General features: G+C 37.5%; 3 protein-coding genes across 8 annotated transcripts; all 3 read right to left on the reverse strand.

Annotated features, from left to right (window-relative positions):
• Positions 1-1,072: 1,072 nt before the first annotated feature.
• LOC135167529 (arylsulfatase B-like) lies at positions 1,073-3,051 on the reverse strand. Its single transcript, XM_064130813.1, has 4 exons — positions 2,944-3,051; positions 2,548-2,754; positions 2,311-2,466; positions 1,073-1,718 (listed from the first exon to the last, which is right to left on the reverse strand). Exons 1-4 carry the CDS (start codon positions 3,049-3,051, stop codon positions 1,473-1,475), a joined length of 717 nt encoding a protein of 238 aa, XP_063986883.1. The 3' UTR covers positions 1,073-1,472.
• Positions 3,052-4,805: 1,754 nt separating this feature from the next.
• On the reverse strand, positions 4,806-11,785 carry LOC135167162 (putative odorant receptor 59c). Of its 5 annotated transcripts, none has more exons than XM_064130050.1 (10): positions 11,488-11,785; positions 10,324-10,619; positions 9,422-9,541; positions 9,186-9,300; positions 8,614-8,884; positions 8,076-8,168; positions 7,878-7,968; positions 5,389-5,525; positions 5,190-5,322; positions 4,807-5,133 (listed from the first exon to the last, which is right to left on the reverse strand). In XM_064130050.1, exons 2-10 carry the CDS (start codon positions 10,510-10,512, stop codon positions 5,083-5,085), a joined length of 1,200 nt encoding a protein of 399 aa, XP_063986120.1. In that variant the 5' UTR covers positions 10,513-10,619; positions 11,488-11,785; the 3' UTR covers positions 4,807-5,082. The 5 variants fall into 5 exon arrangements, 4 of the variants coding, with proteins under 4 accessions (XP_063986121.1, XP_063986120.1, XP_063986119.1 ...); XM_064130049.1 differs by having other exon boundaries at positions 4,808-5,133; positions 11,343-11,785; XM_064130048.1 differs by having other exon boundaries at positions 4,809-5,133; positions 11,444-11,785.
• A 1,656-nt stretch (positions 11,786-13,441) lies between these two features.
• LOC135167163 (juvenile hormone acid O-methyltransferase-like) lies at positions 13,442-17,492 on the reverse strand. 2 transcript variants are annotated; one of them, XM_064130054.1, is made up of 3 exons: positions 17,256-17,314; positions 16,866-17,170; positions 13,442-13,654 (listed from the first exon to the last, which is right to left on the reverse strand). In XM_064130054.1, exons 2-3 carry the CDS (start codon positions 17,097-17,099, stop codon positions 13,442-13,444), a joined length of 447 nt encoding a protein of 148 aa, XP_063986124.1. In that variant the 5' UTR covers positions 17,100-17,170; positions 17,256-17,314. The 2 variants fall into 2 exon arrangements, with proteins under 2 accessions (XP_063986124.1, XP_063986123.1); XM_064130053.1 differs by having other exon boundaries at positions 16,866-17,492.
• Positions 17,493-20,980: the final 3,488 nt, after the last annotated feature.

Consider the following 20,980-nt stretch of genomic DNA (forward strand, 5'->3'; position numbering starts at 1 on the left):
AAAGGAAAGGAAGGAGGACACTCTCGGTGTCTTTGTAGACATAGAGGGAGCCTTCGACAATACTTCCTTTGACATAATGGAGAAAGCGGCGGCATCATTTGGGATCGAGGCGTCGGTCACCAAATGGATAGCCGCCATGCTCCGAACCAGAATTGCCCACTCCACCCTCGGGGACACTGTGGTAAGGGCTGAGGCGGGGAGGGGCTGCCCTCACGGGGGATTATCCCCCTCTGCTGCAGCTCCTCGTTGTCGACGGCCTCCTCACTGGACTCGAGGAACTAAGGGTAAAAACAGTGGCGTATGCGGACGATGTGGCACTGCTGGTAACTAGCAGGGACACGAGCATGCTACCTAGCAAGATGCAGAAAGCGCTGAACTATGTTCAGCACTGGTGCACATCGAAGGGCCTGAGGGTAACCCCAGGCAAGACGGAGATGGTGCACTTTACAAGCAAAAGGACGGGTGTCTTCAAACCCCCCTCGATCTACAATACAGAACTGAACTTCTCTGGGGAAGTCAAATACCTCGGTATCTGGCTCGACAATAAGCTCAGCTGGAAAAAGCATATCGCCATGCAAACCAACAAGGTCACTATGACATACTGGGCGTGGAGGTGGATGTTCGGAAGCACATGGGGGCTAAGGCCGAAGATAGTGAAACGTATCTCCACAGCCATAATGACCCCACACTTTACATACACAGCCGTTGTGTGGTGGACGGTCTTGAATAAGGCCTGCCACAGGAAAGCGGTGGACAGAGGGCAGGCTTTGAAGAAATTTACGGAGGCGCCTCGAGTTTGCAATTCCTGCGTGGCGGGTAAGATGCAGGTCGCAATTTTCATGTGAAACAAAAAAACAAAAAAAATTTTTATTTTTCAATAGTGTAATTCCTAGGTGAACCACGAAAATTTAACAAAAAATGAAAAGTTCAACAATTTTTCGCAGATTGAAAAAAAAATGCATTAAAAAAAAAAATTTACTTTAAATCGTTTAAAAACCGCATTAATGTTAACTTTCTTAAGATGTGTTAGGTTCACCTAGAAGAGAATTTAATTCCAAATACAACGCATTTTGATTCATTTGGATAGGACGTTTACTTTTTTTCCTATCTTGCCCGCCAATTTGAAAAAATCATAAAAATGTAAATCCGAGAAATCGCGTGTCAAAGTTTTCGTGATGCTCGTAACCTGCTCGACGCTTGCTCACTATTCCGTCTGTATCTCCGGAAATAATCCGAATTTTGTTCTGAAATTTTGGAGACATATTCTTGGATAGTTTAGGAAGTGATTTACGCAAAAAAAAATCGATTTTTTGAAGCCTCTAAAGCAGGATCCCCCCTTAAGAGAAGAAACATCGATTTCTCGACAAAGGACAGCGGGAAAGTTGTCTGCTGGTGATGAATTAGAGATGATTATTGCTCTGCTCGTTTTGTCATCATTTCTGGATTTATAGAATAATATAATTACCTGCGTATTATCGTCTTTCCGGGCCACTGATGTACGAGAATTTCGCTACTTCCTCGTCAGGTGCTTGCAAGAGGTTCTCTGAATTTCCACTGTAAACTGCAGCATGTGCGAGGTATATGAACATGGGGGTGGATTTGTTGTGATTGTCAATTAATCGAATGGTTTCCTCTGTGTAAAGATCTGTGAAATAGCGATTTTTAGTTTCGTATGAAACTGACATATTTCTTCTCATATCGTAACCACGATAATTATCCTATAACCAAAAAAATCAAAACATTGTAATTGTAGGGAAACGTTGAAAAGTTTTAGTTTTAAAATAGTATGGAAGAGGGAAGCAAAATCAAATTTGGGAAAATGTATAACAGTTGAATTATGACCATTAGTCTGAATTAAATCATTTTTTTTCCATTTCAGTAAAGACGCGGTAAAGCTGGTCAAGTTCATTTCGGTTATTAGCCCCACGAAGAGAAAAATTCTTGAACAATTACGTATCTGTTCCGTAATCTGCCAGTTAACGCAATATTTAGTAAAAATTACGGAACAGTTACACATTTTTTCACTGAACATTCTGCACTTTTTCTGAAATATTTTGGACTTTTTGAAGGAAATTCACTGAAAAGCTGCGTAACTGTTCCGTAATTTTTACGGAATATCGTTTCTACAGACAGATTACTCATGTGTTTTTCTCCATTGTCAATGTTTATGGAGATATGTGATAAAAACTCTATTCTATTTCCACATGTTGATAAAAAACTGGCCCAAGGGCAAAATCAATGTGATCCAGTTTATCATTTCGCTACTGACGTTATTCCATCGGCTTTCAATAATAACGTTAATCATTTTACCGATGACTCAAACTCGTGATTATAGTAATCCTGATGTCCACTCCAGTATCCGAAGTGAGAATCGAAGCCTCTGAACGTCGGGGTGTATTCTTTTTTGTAGAAACCCAAATGCCATTTCCCAACGATATGGGTTGCATATCCTCCTTCTTTCAGGTACTAAAATTTTCATTAATAATTGTGATTGAACATTTATCCTATAAACACTGCCAATAAAAATTGGTAAAATTATGTAAATACTTGAGGCAGTAATTTTTCAGTTAATGGAAGTCCTCTCGGTTCGGTTGCCTCGAGTGCCAAGTGCTGCATCCCAAGATTAATAGGATATTTTCCCGTTAATAATGCTGCTCGGCTCGGTGTGCATACTGCACCAGCATAATGATTATTCAGGATAACACCATTGTAAGAAAGTGCATCGATATTCGGAGGCGGGATCTGATTAGAGCCCTATTAATTAATCAATTTTTTATAGTAGAGAATATTGTGGTGAATCCAATTCAATCAATAACTCAATCAATTCAATTGCAATGTTCCCATTCAGAACCAAAAAATCCTTCAATCGAATTCATAAATAATTTTTTTGATTTTTATCCACCAAAAGAAAACCGATTGAAAAACCTCAAGGAATATTGTTACCGATATATCATTTAAGAATCGATAGGTATCATTAATTAAGGAGTAAGTTTCCACGATAATAAGCTGTGGTGTAATTAGTGGAACATGAATATTCAAGCATTGGGTCATGAGCACTGATAAGATTTAGCTACTAAGTCATAGACCTCATGCAATAAATTCTCCCTGTTCCATGATTGTCATTTAATATTAAAATACTGGTAGAAAACTGATGTTTCTCCGGGACAAGTTTTAAATTATTTTCTACTACGCATGTCGCCATCTATTATTATTGTAAACAACCTTGGTAGTTTTGCGCGGGAAGTGTACGACAGCTTCGCATTATTTGTCTGTTTAATTGGCGAGAGAAATTTCCAATTTATCACTGAAGTTGATTAAAGATGGAGATTAATCATAGAACCTGGGCAGATATCTCAGCAAGATTAATATCACTCCAAGTCTTTCGAAGGCTATCGAGGGAAGCGAATATTTAATCAAGTCAAGAAGGACTTGATATGCGCAATTCAAAAGGTCTAAAGACTATCTGTTCTCTAACTAAACTCTAAATGTTCTTAATTCTCGCAAAGACTTGGTGAAATAAATTTTTGTAAAAGAATATTTTCCACATTATTTTAGTATAGACGTTTTTTAGTGGACCTTCAACCACTAAAAAACGTCTGAATCAAATCAACATTTCCCTGAATGTAACTTTATTGTTAGTTTTATGAAGTTATTCTCAAATTTTCATGTTATCCAGGTGGTTTTCAATATCAAGTATTCGTTTTTACTGTATTGAAGCCTTTTAATTCACTCGGTTGAAAACTGTCAAACTTTGACACCTACACTGAGATGAAAATAAAAATTGCTAATGACATTTGTCCCGCAATCACAAACTGCCTCAGATCCCTATTCGAAAAGAAATTTAAATTCTTGTGAGGAGAATATTTTATATTAGCAGAACTATATTTCTTTGTCAGTGCATGACGTTTAACGCGATGTACCTAGAGTGTGAAAGGATATATTTTACTTATTTAAACATGTACTTTACTCCGTCAAGTTGCAGGTAAATTACATTTTTCATTTTGTGACAAATTTTGACAATTCTAATATAGATATAGAGTCAACAGTCAACTATTGACAGCCAAGTAGTCATTCGAGCAAATTCGCAACGACTTTTTGTTTATTTTTGAGTGACGAAAGGACAAGACGCATCATCTATTTTATTTGCAACTAAAGACACCTTTTAGTGGAGTAATTGTTCTTCAATTCTTACCAAGTCATCAGCAACGATAATAATTATATGCGGATTGGTATCATTGGCCCCAATCACGAATTTTCCGAAGCAAAAAAGGAGAAGAATCGACAGCGAGCGAACAGAATTTTCAGCCATTTTAATTTTTTTTCGGAATGAAACTGATTAAATTCTCTGTCCTAATTTGGCTGCAATGACTATAGCATTGCTGTGACTTTCGATCACAAGTTTGAACTGAAAGTGTGAAGTGGTAAACAGGAGATTAAATGATTAAGTCTTCCTTCAGTGGAACCGGTTTTAAGGGGTAAAAATCTTCTTTCCTGTAGTTCAGAGTAATATGATCGGACAACTTGATCGGAACAATTTAATTGTCCAATGTGACGAAGACTTCCCTTCCTGAAGCACGAACGGACGCAATTTTGATAGCTTTTACGTAAGCCGACGACGATTGTATCATCTCTATCTCTTTCTCTACGGTTTTCTCTTGAAATTCCTTGCAAAAAATTCTCTGCAGATCGACTACGGAATCAACGGGGAAATTATCCTCGATAATATCCTAATTTTTCGCAGATCATTCTAATAAAAATGACGAAACGTTCCGAAAAAAGTTCGTGACAGTTTCGTCGAAAAGACAGAATATTAATTGAGTGATCCCCTGTGTGTACTGAATGTGAATCCTACTAATTTCGTTATTTTATGTAGTCACGAAAACCGATGAAAAACTATCTATGGCCCTATTTATGTAATATAAATGCAAGAATTCCATTTCATCTCTCGTATTTGCATTTTATTCAATAGATATAGTTTTGCGAAGATTGTGAAGAAGTACTAATTTTGCGTCTTTTTTATTCGTATCCAATCGTTGAGTGGAATGTCAGAAAGTCTATTTGGATTTGAGTTATGTGAAAGAATCATCGACTTGATAACATCATCGTGAAGACCGAAAACGACGTTTTCAGGACCTGAAAAATGACGAAATTAATTCTTGTAAATGATTTTCAATACTGTAATTACTTACTTTCCCAAAACTCTCGATATTGAGAGGAAAAAATTTTGCAGCGGTCATCTGCATTGGTTTTATGCTACGCATCAACATAATCGATATCAATTGTTTCGCTTTCAAAGACATCCCCGGCCAATTGCAACTGAAACTAAGACGACAATTTCAAAAGTAAAAATCATAATTACATATCACCGTGAAAATTACTTGAATGTACATTTTTTCTAATAATTCACTGCTATGATCATATAATTCTTGACCTTGTAGAGTTATAAAAAACAGGTGGAGCATTGAGGCAAGGTCAAATGAACCTCCTCTCATAATCTCGGTTGGCTGGTCGATTTTCATTATTAACTGTAATTATATTATATTTAACGGAATTCATTCCAAGTTCTTGCAAGAACTTGCAGCTGGCCATCGCCCGAGGGCCTTCAGCCAAGTATTTACAAATATTTACATTGTATTGAATAGCAATTGTTGTAACAAAAAGCAAAACAAAAGGTGATTGGGTTTTCCGCAGCGATGAGAGAAATGATGTTGACAATTTTGAGAACAATGCGTTTTTCTTTTAAGTCCATTATTGGAGGTGTTCAAGGCTTCGCTAGGAGTCAGATCCCAGATTCTCAATTCTGATAGATTCAAGCTTTTCAAATAAGGTATGACGAGAGTGTTTGTAACGGGTTCTATTCATAGGATTGCGTTTGTGGCAGAGTACCAGAATATGGTCCAATTTATTGATAGCAAACCTCGATGTTAGTTTGAGGAGTCCGTCAATGATGGGTTCTGGTGCGCTCGAAGAGGAGAGTGTTGGATGGATTGTAAAGAGGGTTGTCGGGATGACGAATTTTGGTCATTTCACGGAGAGTGGTTCTTTCCGCTACGCCTATTATTTTTTTGGTACCGGGTCTCGAATTGAGGAGGAGAGGATGGGCATAGTCTAGGATCGGGCGGCATATGGCTTTGTATATTTTAACTATGTGTTGTTGTGTGTTGAGCTTTTTGTCTTTGTAGGTGAGGCCTCGGAATTTTATTCCTCTAGCTATGCACTTTTTTTTTATGAGGTTGGCGTGGGCTCTGAAGTTGAGGTTGTAGTCAACCCCGAGGTATCTTGTGTGGGGACAGGGAGAGATGGGGGTATTCTGTAGGGTAATGGTGGACGAAGATTTTTGGGGGTTGAGGAGAAATTGCATGTATTGGGATTTGGAAGGGTTGAGTTGGAGGTGCCATTGGCTGAATCATCTCTGCACTTCATCCGCGGGGTCATGGAGGTTTTTCGTTGCCGATTCCCAGTTTTTGCCGTGCCCAACGAGAGCAGTGTCATCAGCGAATTGTACAAGATATTTCTCGGGGTTGTTTATCGAGAAGGGGTTATCGAGGATGTCGTGGCAGAATAGGTTGTATAGGAGAGGGGACGGGGGGGAACCCTGAGGGACACCTTGCTGGGGTGAGGATTTGTGGGAGAAGCTATTTTTTATTTTAATAGAGAGGCGACGGTTCAGTAGGAATTGTTGGATAATGTTTATGAGGTATTTGGGACAGTTGAGTTTGTTAAGTTTGTAGAGCAATCCTTTGTGCCAGACACTATCAAAGGCCTTCTGTACGTCCAGAAATAAGGTGTTAGTTTTCAGGTTGTTGTGTTTAGCGGTTTGCACGTTGGATGTGAGAATGGTAAGGGGATGTAGGGTGGATTTGTGTTCCCTGAATCCGAATTGAAAAACAGGAATATCATCATGGGTTGCTGTGTACAGCCTCTCCTTTATAATTTTTTCGAACATTTTTCCCGAAGAGGGAAGGAGGGTGATTGGTCTGTAACTGTCAATGCGGTGGACAAACTGTAATTATTTCACCTCATGTTGAGTCATCATTAGAACTCAAATACCCTCTTACGAGATAGGGAATGGACAACAGTGGGCCAACTCTCGTCCAACAGTGGGCCGACTCTCGGCCAACCGTGGGCCAACTCTCGGCCGACTGTCGGCAGTGTCGTGCTTCGGACCAGGGGAAACTCCTCTGAGACTAACTAAATCCAAGAGATATCATTTTAGAAAAATAAATACGTCTCTCAAGTAAATAAATATTTGCTGATTATTTTTCCCATCCGAATCTTGGCCAATAGGATTGCACCATTCGACGTTATTTTGTATAGCCAAGACGGTATTTCAGCGGAAATTCTTGGAAATTTCACTGGAAATTTTTCATGTTGCCTATATAAAAAAAACAAATGATGAAGTAACCCTCAATCGTATCTGCCAGGTTGGATGGCAATTCGTTGAAAATTATGTCTCATGGCGCAATCCTATCGGCCAAGATTTGAATGGAAAAAATGATCCCCCGAATACCACTCGAACTTTGAAATTATCTGATATTTCCCTCAAGGTTCCCTACAAAACAAATAAGCTTGTCAAGTTTTCCACTTTAAAAATCACGAGCGCGAAGCGCGTTCATTTGTGAGCGCGAAGCACGTTCATTTGTTTGCAACGAACCTATCGGGAAATATCCGATAATTTCGGAGCTCTCGTGGTATTATATGTGAAAATTTATCGTACAGTTGAGGGATTCTTCGAATGCAAACAGAGGAAGACATCCCACTTTAATTCTTCATTCAAGAAAACATGTCCATAAATGATCAGCTACGATGTTACTAGATGATAGGAATTTCTCTAAGTGTTATTTTACAGATTAAAATTCTTATTAGAGACTACATACTTGAAGTAGTCCACAACTCATCAGTACCATGGTGAAAAAAACTACGAACCCATACATCATTGTAAACGATGTTTCAATGGTTTCTGCCAATCTGTTAAAGGACATCCCAATAGAATTATTCTGGCATGTAGATTCATCACAGGAGTGATTTTTCATGATTAAAAATAGATTTTGATTAGAGCACATATCGATGCATACGCTATGGCTCGACGATGTTTTCGTATCCCGTTACATAGGATTTCATATTGCTCCCGGGGTGAGCAATCTGCCTGAATCTGTTGTAACATGTCTCTATATATTGGAATCACGACATGAAATTAATTAATTTTTGCGATTTGAGATATTTTTCCAATTTACATCGAGAGAAGTATCTAATAAAAATTACGTATCTTTAAAATTTACGGAATTTTTACTAATTCCATCAGAGCTAAATTGTAATTGTAAATTGTGTAAACATTGGTGATAATGTACTACCAATAATTGGTAACAAAGATCACCGTAAGACTTTCAAATTGACATCTGATACATTAATTTTTTTAATAAAATAACGAAGCTTAATTTTTTTTATTAAAACCGACACGGATCGTTATCCGGTAATAGATGATGGAAATTTCTCCCGAGTTACTATCGAACATTTCTCTCCACGTTGATGGCATTAATCTGGGACTCAGAATAATGAGTAGAATAAAGCCATCAGGCACTGTTTTTATTTGGAAAATAGTTTTAAAAAATTCACCCAACAACTGCAAATACTCCGCAACAATGTAGAACCATGATTGAAATAAAAGTATCGATTGTTACTAGGAAATGCACTACAACCATGACAGTTATGAAGCAATGCATTAGAACTGTAATAAAGTAGTCATTCGCATTGATGCCGTAAATAGAGTAATCGACTTGTAACGGAAAAAATCTTGGTCTCGAATGATTGAGAGGATAGAGAACATCAAGAATTGGTGACTTCAAAGGAGATCCACAGTAAATGATTGTTATAGAGTAGAGAGTAGCTGAAAAATAAATGCATAACAAAATTTTGAGTGCAATTGTTAACACAAATGTAGACACAAAAATAAATTAACATAAATTAAAAAATATAAATATATGATAACAGAGATAACATCGATTATTTTCATAAATCGAAAAAAATAGCGCTATCTCCGTAACCTGATTGATGTCAGAATACTTCATCAACTCCTTTTCCAATGAGACTTAAATTTAAGAATAACTCTCTGCCTTTAGACGTTATTTGTGAACGATTTTTATTAGTTCAGTATGTTCACTACCTGTCAAAATAGCTAAAAAAAATACCCATGTAGATAGTGGTTCGCATGTAGCCCTTTTTAGCATAAATATGAAGAGTTTCAACTAATGAATCATCCACTTCGCCCCAATCCTCTTTAACGGAATTTATCATTGTTTGCATCTATTGCAATGGGCACACGAAATGTATAGAAATTGAAAAATTTATGTATTATTATTATTGTTATTCGGGGTTAATATTTAACACTAATTTATTAATATTTATCGGTTCATCGTATACGAACCCATTCCTTTCCTGTTCCACAGTAGTAGAATTTAATATATGCTATGGCAACAGTCAGTTGCTCTACCATTGCAGTTACTAGACTCTCTAAATTATGGCAGACTCGAATTAAAAACGCATACTGAAGAGATAATTACATTACTTAGCTGAGGAATGGCTTCAGGTATCAATCAACTTGATAAGTACCCGGAGAAAAAATCTAAATTTCGAAAAATATTCTGGCAACAATTACCGTGCCGTTTAGTAGAATGGATTTATTGTGTATAACAACAAAATATTGACGTTAGATCATTTTTAAAAACCATTCAGTAGTGCCGAATGAAAACTCAATCGCTGACGGTTTTTAATCATAACTTCAATTCAATAGTTGGAAATTATGGATATATTGTGTATATAATGTAGAGTGATAATTTTGTATTTTATTTCTAATAAAATGCTCCGAGGGGTTATTCACAGACTATTTTATTAACCATAGACAAGGGGGATTTCCAGGAAAATTGTTTGGAGAATTTGACTTCCCTTGGTAGAAAAATGGGCGTGAAATTTAAAAATCAAAATTGACGTACTGACGAGGGATGTCTAAACAAAAGACAAGTTACACTGACTGAAAATAATGACAGTGACTACCGATGATTGGTAACTCCATTAGTAAAAATTTATTATTAATGTGGCAATTATATGACTTCAATAGTTATTCCGATATACCTGCAGTTACCAGAAATATATCTTATTGGATGGATATTTTTTCGTATGACCGGTATTTGTTGCAACGTTTTACCATATATTTCATCTGAAACGACCATCCGCATTCACTTAACTGAACGGGAATAATAATTTTTCTCATACTTGTCTCTCCGTGTACTATTATGTTAGTTTATTTTAGAAAATGTTTATTTATGATACCTGTGGGATCAGTATTGTTATCGTCGACAGACCTAAAAGACATTGCGTTGTAATTGTTAACCATAAAGGAGACTCTGGCCAGATTCCAAGTGTTATTAGAAGAATCCTATTACGTTGATAATGTCCATGCAAAAATATATTCTCCTGGTCCCTCTGGATCTTGTCTTTCTTGATTAATTTGTTCACCATTGCAGGACACTGAGACCAGTAGACAGATGACAAAGAATAATTTCAGATTCGTCAATAGATGAAAAATTAATGAACCATCTAAACACGTCAACGATATTCTTCTATATCTGAAAAAATATAAATTATAGAAAAAAATGATTTAAAGGGAAAGCAATGAAGAGACAAACGATAAAATAATGTCAAAGTGTCAAGGAAATAGCCAATAGCTAGACAACTAATCAGAAAATAGACACTTATCACTAGACTGACGGTCATTTTATACGGTAATATTTATTCACTTATTTATTATTCATTCAAGACAAGAGAGCCGAAGCCAATAGTTGCACGATGGTTATTGAAGAAAATTCATGATTCTACACCTTAACAAGTGAAGAATCATTCAATAATCATAATCATTTCAATAATAATCATCGAACCAATAGCGTGTTCAATTGTCTTAGTAGCTGGTTTTCATATTGTTTAATTACGTACGTCGCCAATGAAACCTATACTGAGAACAATATCCTTCTGCCAATGAAATATTTTTCTCATAAGGATTTAAAAAGAGTTGTTGAATGAAAATTTTAGGGATTTTCTTGTCTGAAGCAAATAATATTAGTTAAATTAAATTTTTTTTCTCAGTACACTCCCTTAACAGACTTTTTTCCAGGTGCAAAATATTTAGAATTTTAAACGAAGAACCTCATTTTATTGTACAGTAGTTTTTTTTTTACTAAAAAAACCGAATTTCTAATGCAGTTTCCATTCACTAGATTAGATTTGTCCCTCAATATATGGCTTTTTCACCTGGCACAACGGGGGGGTTGAAGTCCTAATTTGTTAATACATACTCAATACATCTATTACACTATTTCCCAAAGAAATTATGTATTTATACTAAATGTTTCGATATAATTTCCATCCTTTTATTTATATTGAATATGAAAAAAACCTAAAGTCCTGGAGTATCACTATCTAATGGTGTACGTATCCCACCTCCATAGAAGGCGTTTTGCTTAGAGTACTGTCGGCGAGCAACTGATGTGCTTTCTCCCCAATTGTCTTCCGAAAGTTATTTTTTATTCTGCAACGCATTAAGTGTAATATTAGGCTGTCACTTTACTCAACCAACATGCAACTGCATTTTGGCGAGACGTTATTGATCGAAGTGGTGCGATTAGTAATATGAAACTTTGAAATAACTTTTTTCTCGTAGCTGTCCACTTCTCGTGGGTTCGTACATTTTTCTTCCTCAACTCAACACTTTTTACGTACAGAATGACACCAGGTAAATGTAAATTGTTCGCTATCGAAATTGGCCACTTATAGCTGTGATGCTTTACCACCTTCACAATATTTACCGGCCATTGCTCCCTCTGAATTATTCTTCCCTTTGTTTTCTGAAATATGGTTGGATGCGGGTGGGAATTCCCAAGAGGGAAATAAGTTTGAACGACGCCTGGGTCTCCGAGACTCCGTGGCTGAAGTTTCTGAGTAATACACCTCTGAGTTGAGCCAAGATAAGTTGATGGAGATCCAGAGAATGAGATGGCGTTAGGTGAGGTATTTACACTGAGAGGAAACTTTCGTAGATTATACGTAATATATATTGTTAGGTGCGTATGCTTTCATATCCAAATTGTTTTAATTCTTCATTTTCACAGTGAGTTACCAATAGGATATAGAGAATGAAATATTCCTTTGAAAATGGGTCATTATATCATTAAAAATATCTTATTACGTACGATTCCATCGGTATTGCTTACAATACGTTTTCAGATCAACGGGAGGCGATACATTAAAATAACCATAAACATTCGATGAAATATTCAGGGTATATGAGCCAACATACGATGGATTCGAAGCCTCATGAGGTTAATGTTTGGAGTCCTCGGAATCAAGGATTGAAGCATACAATTTACATCAATGAGGTATTCCGTTGGCACTATTCAACAACACCGAGTAGTTGAGTCATAAAATAATCCTTCAATGATATATTCAATTTCCGAAGCATAAAATTACAGAATAACTTCTTGTCCCTCAATCTAAATTTAAGAGTGAAGTTTAATGCTTGAGGAATTATCATCATCAGGCACATGTTGGCAACTGTTTATAGCGTACATTGCGATATATCAGACGTAATATTTCCAGTTAGTGCATTAATTAGTGGTCACTTAAAAATATCTTTATTGCCTGAGATATCCATATCATTGTATTTACACCCCTCAGGCGGTCTGGGGGAATATAAGGACTTCCTTACAACGGGGTACTTCAGTATCGAAGTAAACTAGTTTCGATGCTTGACTGAAATGTTTCCACAACATCAGTAAAAATCATAATGAATCATCCCAGATTAGCGACAATAGTTAGGACTAATTTTGTTCTCAAGTTTGGTCCAATCTACCCAACAATATTAAGCAGTTTTTGCGAAATCGCTTTTTACAAATCATTTGTTTTTGAAAAATGTTTAGAAATTGGACGAAACTCATGATGATTCCGTTATATAATGTAATATAATTATATTATAGTTTAAAATATTTTATTTTCCAGAATACAATTTTTATCAAAGCCGTTCAAAATTCAATAGGACATCGGCAATTAGTCGACGAATTGTCAACATTCTGTCGACTGGATTATCGTAGACATAAATATTTATATGACATCATTCAAAGTTCGTAATCAAAAAGATTTTTTTCAACTAGAACATTTTTCCATCCATCATTAATTTCACATTATTAATGAGGTTTTTCAAATACAGCAATTAGCAGTGCAATGCAACAGTCGACACTACGACCACTAGAATAATCTTTTTTCGGAAGGTGTTTGTCTTTGAGCCGCTTCTCGAAATCTTCTCTGTAAGTTTTTGAAGATCAGCTGGTAGCCGCATCACAAATGGATTAAGAGACATCACCAAATCTCAAATTAAAAGACACTCCAGCTCCTGGTACATTCATTTATCTATCGTCGCTATATTATTCTCTTCTTCGATTGAGAATTTATAACTTCGAATCTTACCAATCAGAGCTTCCATCCTTGGGTACGTAAAGGTTTTCCACCTGTTAGAGCAATGATGTATCTTGAAGCCAATGTCATTCAAGTCGTTTCTCAGAATATCTTCAGCATCCGGATGCCCGTGTTGCGGAGCGGTAAACTTCAGCCAATCCTTAAAGAATTATGATATCGAACAATATTGCACAATGTTTTATTGTACTTTGAAAATGGAATTGAGGGACTGTAAAAATAAAGAGGGTAACGTTTTCTGTCACCGCTGGTTCATTGTGGGTATATATGATCCAATATCTTCTTAATATATATAGATTACGTGTCACGTTGTTTGTCCGCGATGGACTCTCAAACTACTTGACCAATTTTAATGAAATTTGCACACCGTGTGCAGTTTGATTCAACTTAAAACATAGAATAGCTTACATCTTAATTTATAGTCGCAATATTATTTTATTGCAAATTATTTGTCTATTATTTGACATTCACACGCATTCTAATCTGGTAACTCCAAATGATTTTAACAGATGGTGCTGCTATGTGAAACGTACAAACGTGTCATATAACCTGTAATTCAATAACATAACCACCACGTGTTGTTGAGGCTAAAATATAAGTTAAATATATTTTGTGCGAACGTAACGAAAACGAAATACCGTGAAATTCAATTATTTTTACTTTAAAATTTTTGGTGTTAGCTTAACCGGCCACGTGTTACTTAAAATGAAGGGTAAATTAAATTCATATTATAGTGAAGATAATAGTGAAGCTCAAAACTCTTCAATTAAAATATATACATGTAAGTATTATCACATAGTTTTAAAAGTGAATTAATATATTACCGGCGGCAGTGGTCGTGCGGTTAGAGTGCTAGACTCGCAAGCCAACGACCCGGGTTCGATCCGGGGCACCGGCGGTCAAAATTAAAAAAAAAAATTATAGCGCTCTAATCTCACGGTTTCACTGTCGAGCGGTAGTCCTGTCAAAAGGACGACTGTACCAGGGCAGGTTTTCCCTCGAGTGAGGTTTTTCTCTCCCTTTCGGCAAATGCGGTACAGGGGGCCGGGGGGAAAGAAGAAGAGAGGCTGGAGAAGAAAGTTTGAGAGAGGCGGGAGAGGATGTAAAACAAAGCAAAACGTTTGTCACATCAAAGAAATGAACAATTTTAAAAAAAAAAAAAAATTAATATATCCATGAGAAAATGGTACAAAGCTCCACACGTTTTCAATAATTGTACAATTTTTTTTTTAATTTTCATTTAACCTCTATTAAAAAATATTTTGCACTCCTCATTTCATTGTACTATAATCGCATGTTTTTCTGTTTTTTTTTCTAATATTTGAAGGTTAAAATTATTATTTCAGTAATATGCCACCGAAAAAATGTAATCTAAACAACGCGAGGAGCAGAGAGGCACGACGCAAACGTGTTGAAAGAGCGCATCAATCGGCAGAACAAATCGCAACAAGAAATCCAGCTCAAAGAATCAGGACGGCAGAGAGTCGTGCACAAGAATCTCAAGAACAGCGTGACGAACGTTTGCGACAGACTATTACGAGAACAAGAGCGGCACAAGAACGAAACATACCTATAGCACGAGTACAAGAACGACAGAGGCAGCGGATTAGCCGCTCATTAACACGTACATCACTTGTTCGTCTTGCTTTTGAATGTGCGCCAGATATTAACTACTCTGCACATTCAAAAATTGCTATCGGTGGAATGGATAAAGTATGTCAATATTGTCAGGCATTGAAATTTCTGAATGAAACACCCGGCATGTGCTGCGCATCAGGAAAAGTTGTGCTATCACCTCTACCCACTCCTCCGGACCCTTTATTATCCCTTCTTGCTGGGATTCAGATGATTCAAAGTATTTTTCCGAATATACAGAATAATTACTTGAATCACAACTGGCTCAGTCATCAAGCGATTTTGGCAGCCAGAAATGTTGATGTTGACGAAATTAACTTCCATATACAACAGTTGTTACCAGGCGATGTGATGTCTTTTAAATCAATCGATGCTGTTGTTGATGAAAATGAAAGTATAAAGTTTCCAATTGAATTTTTAAATTCACTAGATATACCTGGAATGCCACCACATAATCTTCGATTAAAGATTGGTTCCCCTATTATTCTCCTACGTAATTTGAATCCACCGAAATTATGCAGCGGTACGCGTTTGGTCATCAAAAAGATCCCCGGAAATATTCTTGAAGCAACCATTTTAACTGGGAAGTTTAAAGGAAAAGTGGTCCTGTTGCCACGTATTGCAATGATACCGTCAGATTCCACCATACCCTTCAGAAGGCTACAGTTTTCAATTCCTTTAGCTTTTGCCATGTCTATAAATAAGTCTCAAGGCCAAACAATGTCCATTTGTGGTTTAAATTTGAAAAATCCATGTTTTTCCCATGGGCAACTATATGTTGCATGTTCACGTGTAGGAAAACCGTCGAATCTATTTGTGTTAGCTAAAGACAGATTAACCAAAAATATTGTGCGACGATTAGTGGTAAATTAAATTAAAAGTATTTATAATTCAAAATAATAAATATTATTGTTAAGGATTTAAGACGCCCTGGTCTGCCTACCTCATTCATAAGTTTAAGTGTTACATGTTATTTACTAACAACTTTGTAATATACTCATTTGTTACAAAATTGAATAAAAATAATAATAAATTTTGAAATTAATTCTTTTGTATTGATTTTGGCTTAATATCAGCTGCACGAAAATTTTAATTAATCGTGTTGAAAGTCCTTCCCCTTCAAATCCCAATCCCGTGGATTTTTATACCAGCTTTAACGTCTTCCTTCGTAAATCTTAATTTCATTGTACTAAGGGGCTACGGTAATAGAAAATCTGTCATGGAGGTCGCCATATTTTTTTTGCAAATGGCATCTAGGTAAAAAAGCATGGTGATCCCCCTGACTGATGTTCTCCTACCGTTCCTCCTAAATAGTTCAGTACAATGTAATATAACAAAAACCTTAGCTACAGCAACGCGTGACCGGGTCTGCTAGTATAATATATACTATATTACGTACAAAATACATCATGAAACATCGCAACGATGAGGCAATTTTTCCAAATCAAGAACATTAATTCTCAAATCAATTCAAGTGTTTTAAGCATTTGAATATTTTAGAATTGAAACTAAAAAAATATCAAATGGATTAATCGAAATTTACCTGATATCAGAAGTTATTTTTTGTCATCAAGGGATTGTCGTTATTGAAAAAGATACAAAATTTCCTGACAAACTATTTTTTCCACCCTAGTGTCTTGAAAATATAATTTTCTGGGAGCTTTTACACTATTCTTTTATAAATTTTACTGGGGGATTATACAACTGTTTTAACGTACCTGAATATATGCTGAAAATCTTGGATCTTCACGTTGTTCGGAGTAGACATCGAATATCATATGATGAGAGATTGTCAAAATAATGGCTTTACCCCCTGGCCGAAGGAGTTGGTAAAAATTTCTCAACGCGCCCTTCGTGTTTCTACACCAATGAAGACAATAGAACGACGAGGCATTATCAAATTTTTCAATCAAGTTATTGGGCAATTCGGGAGTTTGAATATCTAATTGCATGTACGACTATTTATTTGTCAGAGAGTAATTTTGCTCTGCATAGGCAACCATGTAAGGGCATAGGTCAGCACCTGGAAAAAGGGGTAACAAATGACTTTATTAATATGTGGAGGTCGGCTAAGGGATCAACCTCTGGGATAATTTGGTAATTATTACCGACAATAGTAGCATATTCCCCCACAGCCGGAACTAGTACACCCTTTGTAATGTTCCCAGGTCCGCACCCGATGTCAATAATGCGACCCCTCATTTTTTTCACACATCGGGGAACTCTTCAACTAGATCTTCTATGTCACGGTATTGGACGCTGTTTGCGTTGTCATATTCCTTCGGTTGATTCATGATCAGATCTTTCACGGTAAATAATGTTTATTAGACTGAGAAAAAAATTGAGCGAAACGAAAAGATTATTTTTTCACTCAACCAGTTGGTCTTGTTCGATAGTGCCAACAGAATAATTTATTGACGTAACGAAATTTGTCGACACTTTTAGAGGACTGAGTGATTAACCTGTATACTTCAATCATTGATTCTAAGGGCTTTAAATATGCACCCCATCCTTCGAACAAATGAAGGTTCGAATCTATCGCATATTGATTCTTATTTTCTGAAACTTTCATCGAATTTTAATAGTTATTTGAATGCATCGCCTTTCGTTAGTCTGAAAACTTATGTTACGCGATATCAATGGAATCACATGCAATAAGATATTTTTAATGGAATACTGACTTACTTTTAAAGGAATATTTCATTATCTACGTTCTACTGGAAATACACTGGGAAGATGAAGAATTGAAACGTTGCAACAATCAAATTCTATTTTCATATGAAAAAATACGTATTCAACAAGATGCATTTCATGAAATCTACGATATTCTTCTCTTATTGTAGTAGAATGATATATTCCAGTGAGTTCATTTTTTTCGACAATTATTTGCCGGTACAGCATAATGTAAATTATTATAAACCGCAGAAAATTTGAAAAAGCGACGAAAACTAGACGAACGACTTACGTCAACTCGAAGAAAATTAATTAAATTGAATCATTCTTCTTCAATTTATTATTTTCACTCGGGTAAATAAAACTTCTGGATCTCCTGTGATTTTCCTGATGTTTTTTTTTATTCCGTGTCGGATTAATATTTTTTTTTCTTGAAAGTTTACCGAAATAGTTAATTAATTCAATCATTTATTATTACTGCTCATTCATCTCCATGACTGTCAGGATGTTTATAATTTGCATTAGAAAAATAGAAGTAAAATTTAAGCGTTTAGCACCACGAGCTCAACATGCTTACACGAAACAAATCCTAATGCTCGAGGATTTCCGTTAGGAGTTTGAGATAACTCTCCGTCTAATTCTGCCGATTTTCGTAAAAATGTTTAAATTATTGAAACTGAAAAACAATGAATTTGTCGATTGGTCGGAGTCCCAGCTTCACCGGAAACTCGTAGATGTCACTCTTTTGTACCAATCTTCACAATGATAGTGAAATTGAGGCAAAAAAGAATAATGTCGAAATAAGTCGTGAAATATGCCAAATCAACTGGACTGCGAAATAAAATGATGTGCTAGAAGTATTTATCTGAGTCTAATACTACCGGGTGGGGAAAATTCAGGGACGAACAGCATCTAGCGCTGACGGAAAATTTTTACTTCAAGATGTTACGTCCGACATTTCAGATGTTGAAATGAAGGCGAAATTGTCTTCTTTAGCTTTCTAAAACTCAGGAATAATGCTTTAGTTGTTAACGATTCAGTTAGAGTAAATTTAAGAAGGAAATCAATAGAGATTTTAAACATCAGCAGATTTGTCTTGATAGAGTCCCTGCAAACAATGGCGCACTGGGAAAAAAGTATAGAATATTTTACGAAAAACATTTTGTTGAATGCATATTCTTTCGTATTATATCAGGTGTGTGAATAAGTCTTTCCCGTTTTTTGTAAGAGATGCCGCCACCAATACTGTGCGAGTATTCAATGGTTACATATGTCATAATCAAAGCTTATTCATCTGTCAACAATTCCACACTAACACATTAGTTGAAATTTTTTCGCATCATAAATTTTTGATATCGTGAAAATGTCGAAATTTGAGCCGAGTCGACGTCATTTGCGGGAAGTTTCACTTTATTGGTTCAATTTGAAGAAATCTGCTGCCGAGGCGCATCGATTGCTTCAGGAAGCTTATGGAGAAGGTTGTGTCGATGATTCAAGTGTTCGCGGATGGTTTCGACGCTTCAAAAGTGGTGATTTCGACGTGGAAGACAAGGAGCGTTCCGGGCGGCCGCAAATCTTTGAAGATCAAGAATTGACGACTTTGCTTGATGAAGATTCGTGTCAAACGCAAGAAGACGATGGCCAATACTTTCAATAATTCATTTGTAACCATTTTTTCACAATAAAGGCTCAAAATTTGAAAAAAACGGGAAAGACTTATTCACACACCTGATACTAAAATTTCATTGTTTCAAAATTTTCATTCTTCTTTTTCACAGTGGATGTTCAATAGAGTGAAGATAATGGAATGTTCCGTTGAAAATGGGTCATTTTTTCATTAAAAATATCTTATTGCATGCGATTCCATTGTCATTCCAAATTTAAGTTATTTTTGCCATCGGCGACTTTTGTCATCCCTCTTACAGAGGGACCCCTTGCCGTCGCGCGGGCTCCGCAGCGCGGCCGCGAGAGGAGCCGCACGGGAAGGCCTCCTCTGGTGAGGGGGGGGGGGGGCTTGACAGGAACCGGGAGGGGGTCTCAAGGGACCCTCAACTGGGCCCTGCTGGGCTCATCCCGCCAGGGGCAGGTAGGGGGGCCAACAGGCGACCCTGCCTAAAGGCACTCCAATGGGCAGGCTGGCGAGGCGCGGAGGAGTTGAGGACGCGTTGCCAACAGAGCAAGTACAAGAGGCTCATTAATCAATCAAAGGAGCTCACCTGGAGAACATACTGTAAGGAACTGGAAGCACTATCAAGGGTCTCCAGGGTTTTCTCGGGGGCCCTACACAAAGGCTGCGTGGAATCACGCTGACAAGCGGGGAGACCATTACAGAACCGCGAAAAGTCCTGGCTCATCTGGTTTGCGCGCACTTTCCGGACTCTATTATAGAGCACCCAGGGGAGTGCCCGGAGGCAGACTGGACGCGAACAAGAAGCGGCGATCCGAATAGTAACGCTGGACAGGCTGCGGGGGGCGGTGGACTCCTTCGAAATGTACAAGAGCCCGGGTCCGGATGGAATATATCCGGCCCTCTTGCGAAGAGGGTGTCTATTGCTCCTGCGCAGACTGCTACCGGCACTGAGGGCCTGCCTAGCATTGGGCTATATGCCCAGCAGGTGGCAGGAAGTCAGAGTTGTTTTTATCCCTAAGCCGGGCAAATTCAGCTATGACAATGCAAAAGCCTACAGACCGATCAGTCTAAGCTCCTTCCTGCTGAAGACGCTGGAAAGACTGGTCGACAGGCACATTAAGGAGGGGGCACTGAGGATAAACCAGATATGCCCTCACAACATGCATACCAAGCTAGCAGATCAACTGAGACTGCATTGCACCACTTGGTAGGCATAATAGAGGACGCAAAGGAGAGGGAGGAGGACACCCTCGGTGTCTTTATAGATATAGAGGGAGCTTTCGACAATACTTCCTTTACCATGATGGAGAAAACGGCGGCATCATTTGGGATCGAGGCATGGGTCACCAAATGGATAGCCGCCATGCTCCGAACCAGAGTTGTCCACTCTACCCTCGGGGACAGTGCGGTAAGGGCTGTGGTGCGGAGGGGCTGCCCGCAGGGGGGGGCTTCTCTCCCCACTGCTGTGGCTCCTCGTTGTTGACAGCCTCCTCACTGGAGTCGAGGAACTAAGGGTAAGGACAGTGGCAT

Source organism: Diachasmimorpha longicaudata, chromosome 11 (genome assembly GCF_034640455.1).
Source record: "Diachasmimorpha longicaudata isolate KC_UGA_2023 chromosome 11, iyDiaLong2, whole genome shotgun sequence".
Lineage (NCBI taxonomy): Eukaryota > Metazoa > Arthropoda > Insecta > Hymenoptera > Braconidae > Diachasmimorpha > Diachasmimorpha longicaudata.

Bases quoted from the DNA above. Each gene is read 5' to 3' on its own strand.
- LOC135167529 (XM_064130813.1), bottom strand. From the start codon at position 3,051: ATGACCCAATGCTTGAATATTCATGTTCCACTAATTACACCACAGCTT. The intron at 2,755-2,943 runs GTAACAATATTC...ATTAATTAATAG, and splicing joins GATTCTTAAATGATATATCG to GGCTCTAATCAGATCCCGCC. The intron at 2,467-2,547 runs GTATTTACATAA...TGAAAATTTTAG, and splicing joins CTGAAAAATTACTGCCTCAA to TACCTGAAAGAAGGAGGATA.
- LOC135167162 (XM_064130050.1), bottom strand. From the start codon at position 10,512: ATGGTGAACAAATTAATCAAGAAAGACAAGATCCAGAGGGACCAGGAG. The intron at 9,542-10,323 runs GTATCATAAATA...TTATCTCTTCAG, and splicing joins TAACAATACTGATCCCACAG to TATGCGTTTTTAATTCGAGT. The intron at 5,134-5,189 runs GTAAGTAATTAC...GTCATTTTTCAG, and splicing joins ATATCGAGAGTTTTGGGAAA to GTCCTGAAAACGTCGTTTTC.
- LOC135167163 (XM_064130053.1), bottom strand. From the start codon at position 17,099: ATGCAATTAGATATTCAAACTCCCGAATTGCCCAATAACTTGATTGAA. The intron at 13,655-16,865 runs GTACGTTAAAAC...TAATTCTTTAAG, and splicing joins GATTTTCAGCATATATTCAG to GATTGGCTGAAGTTTACCGC.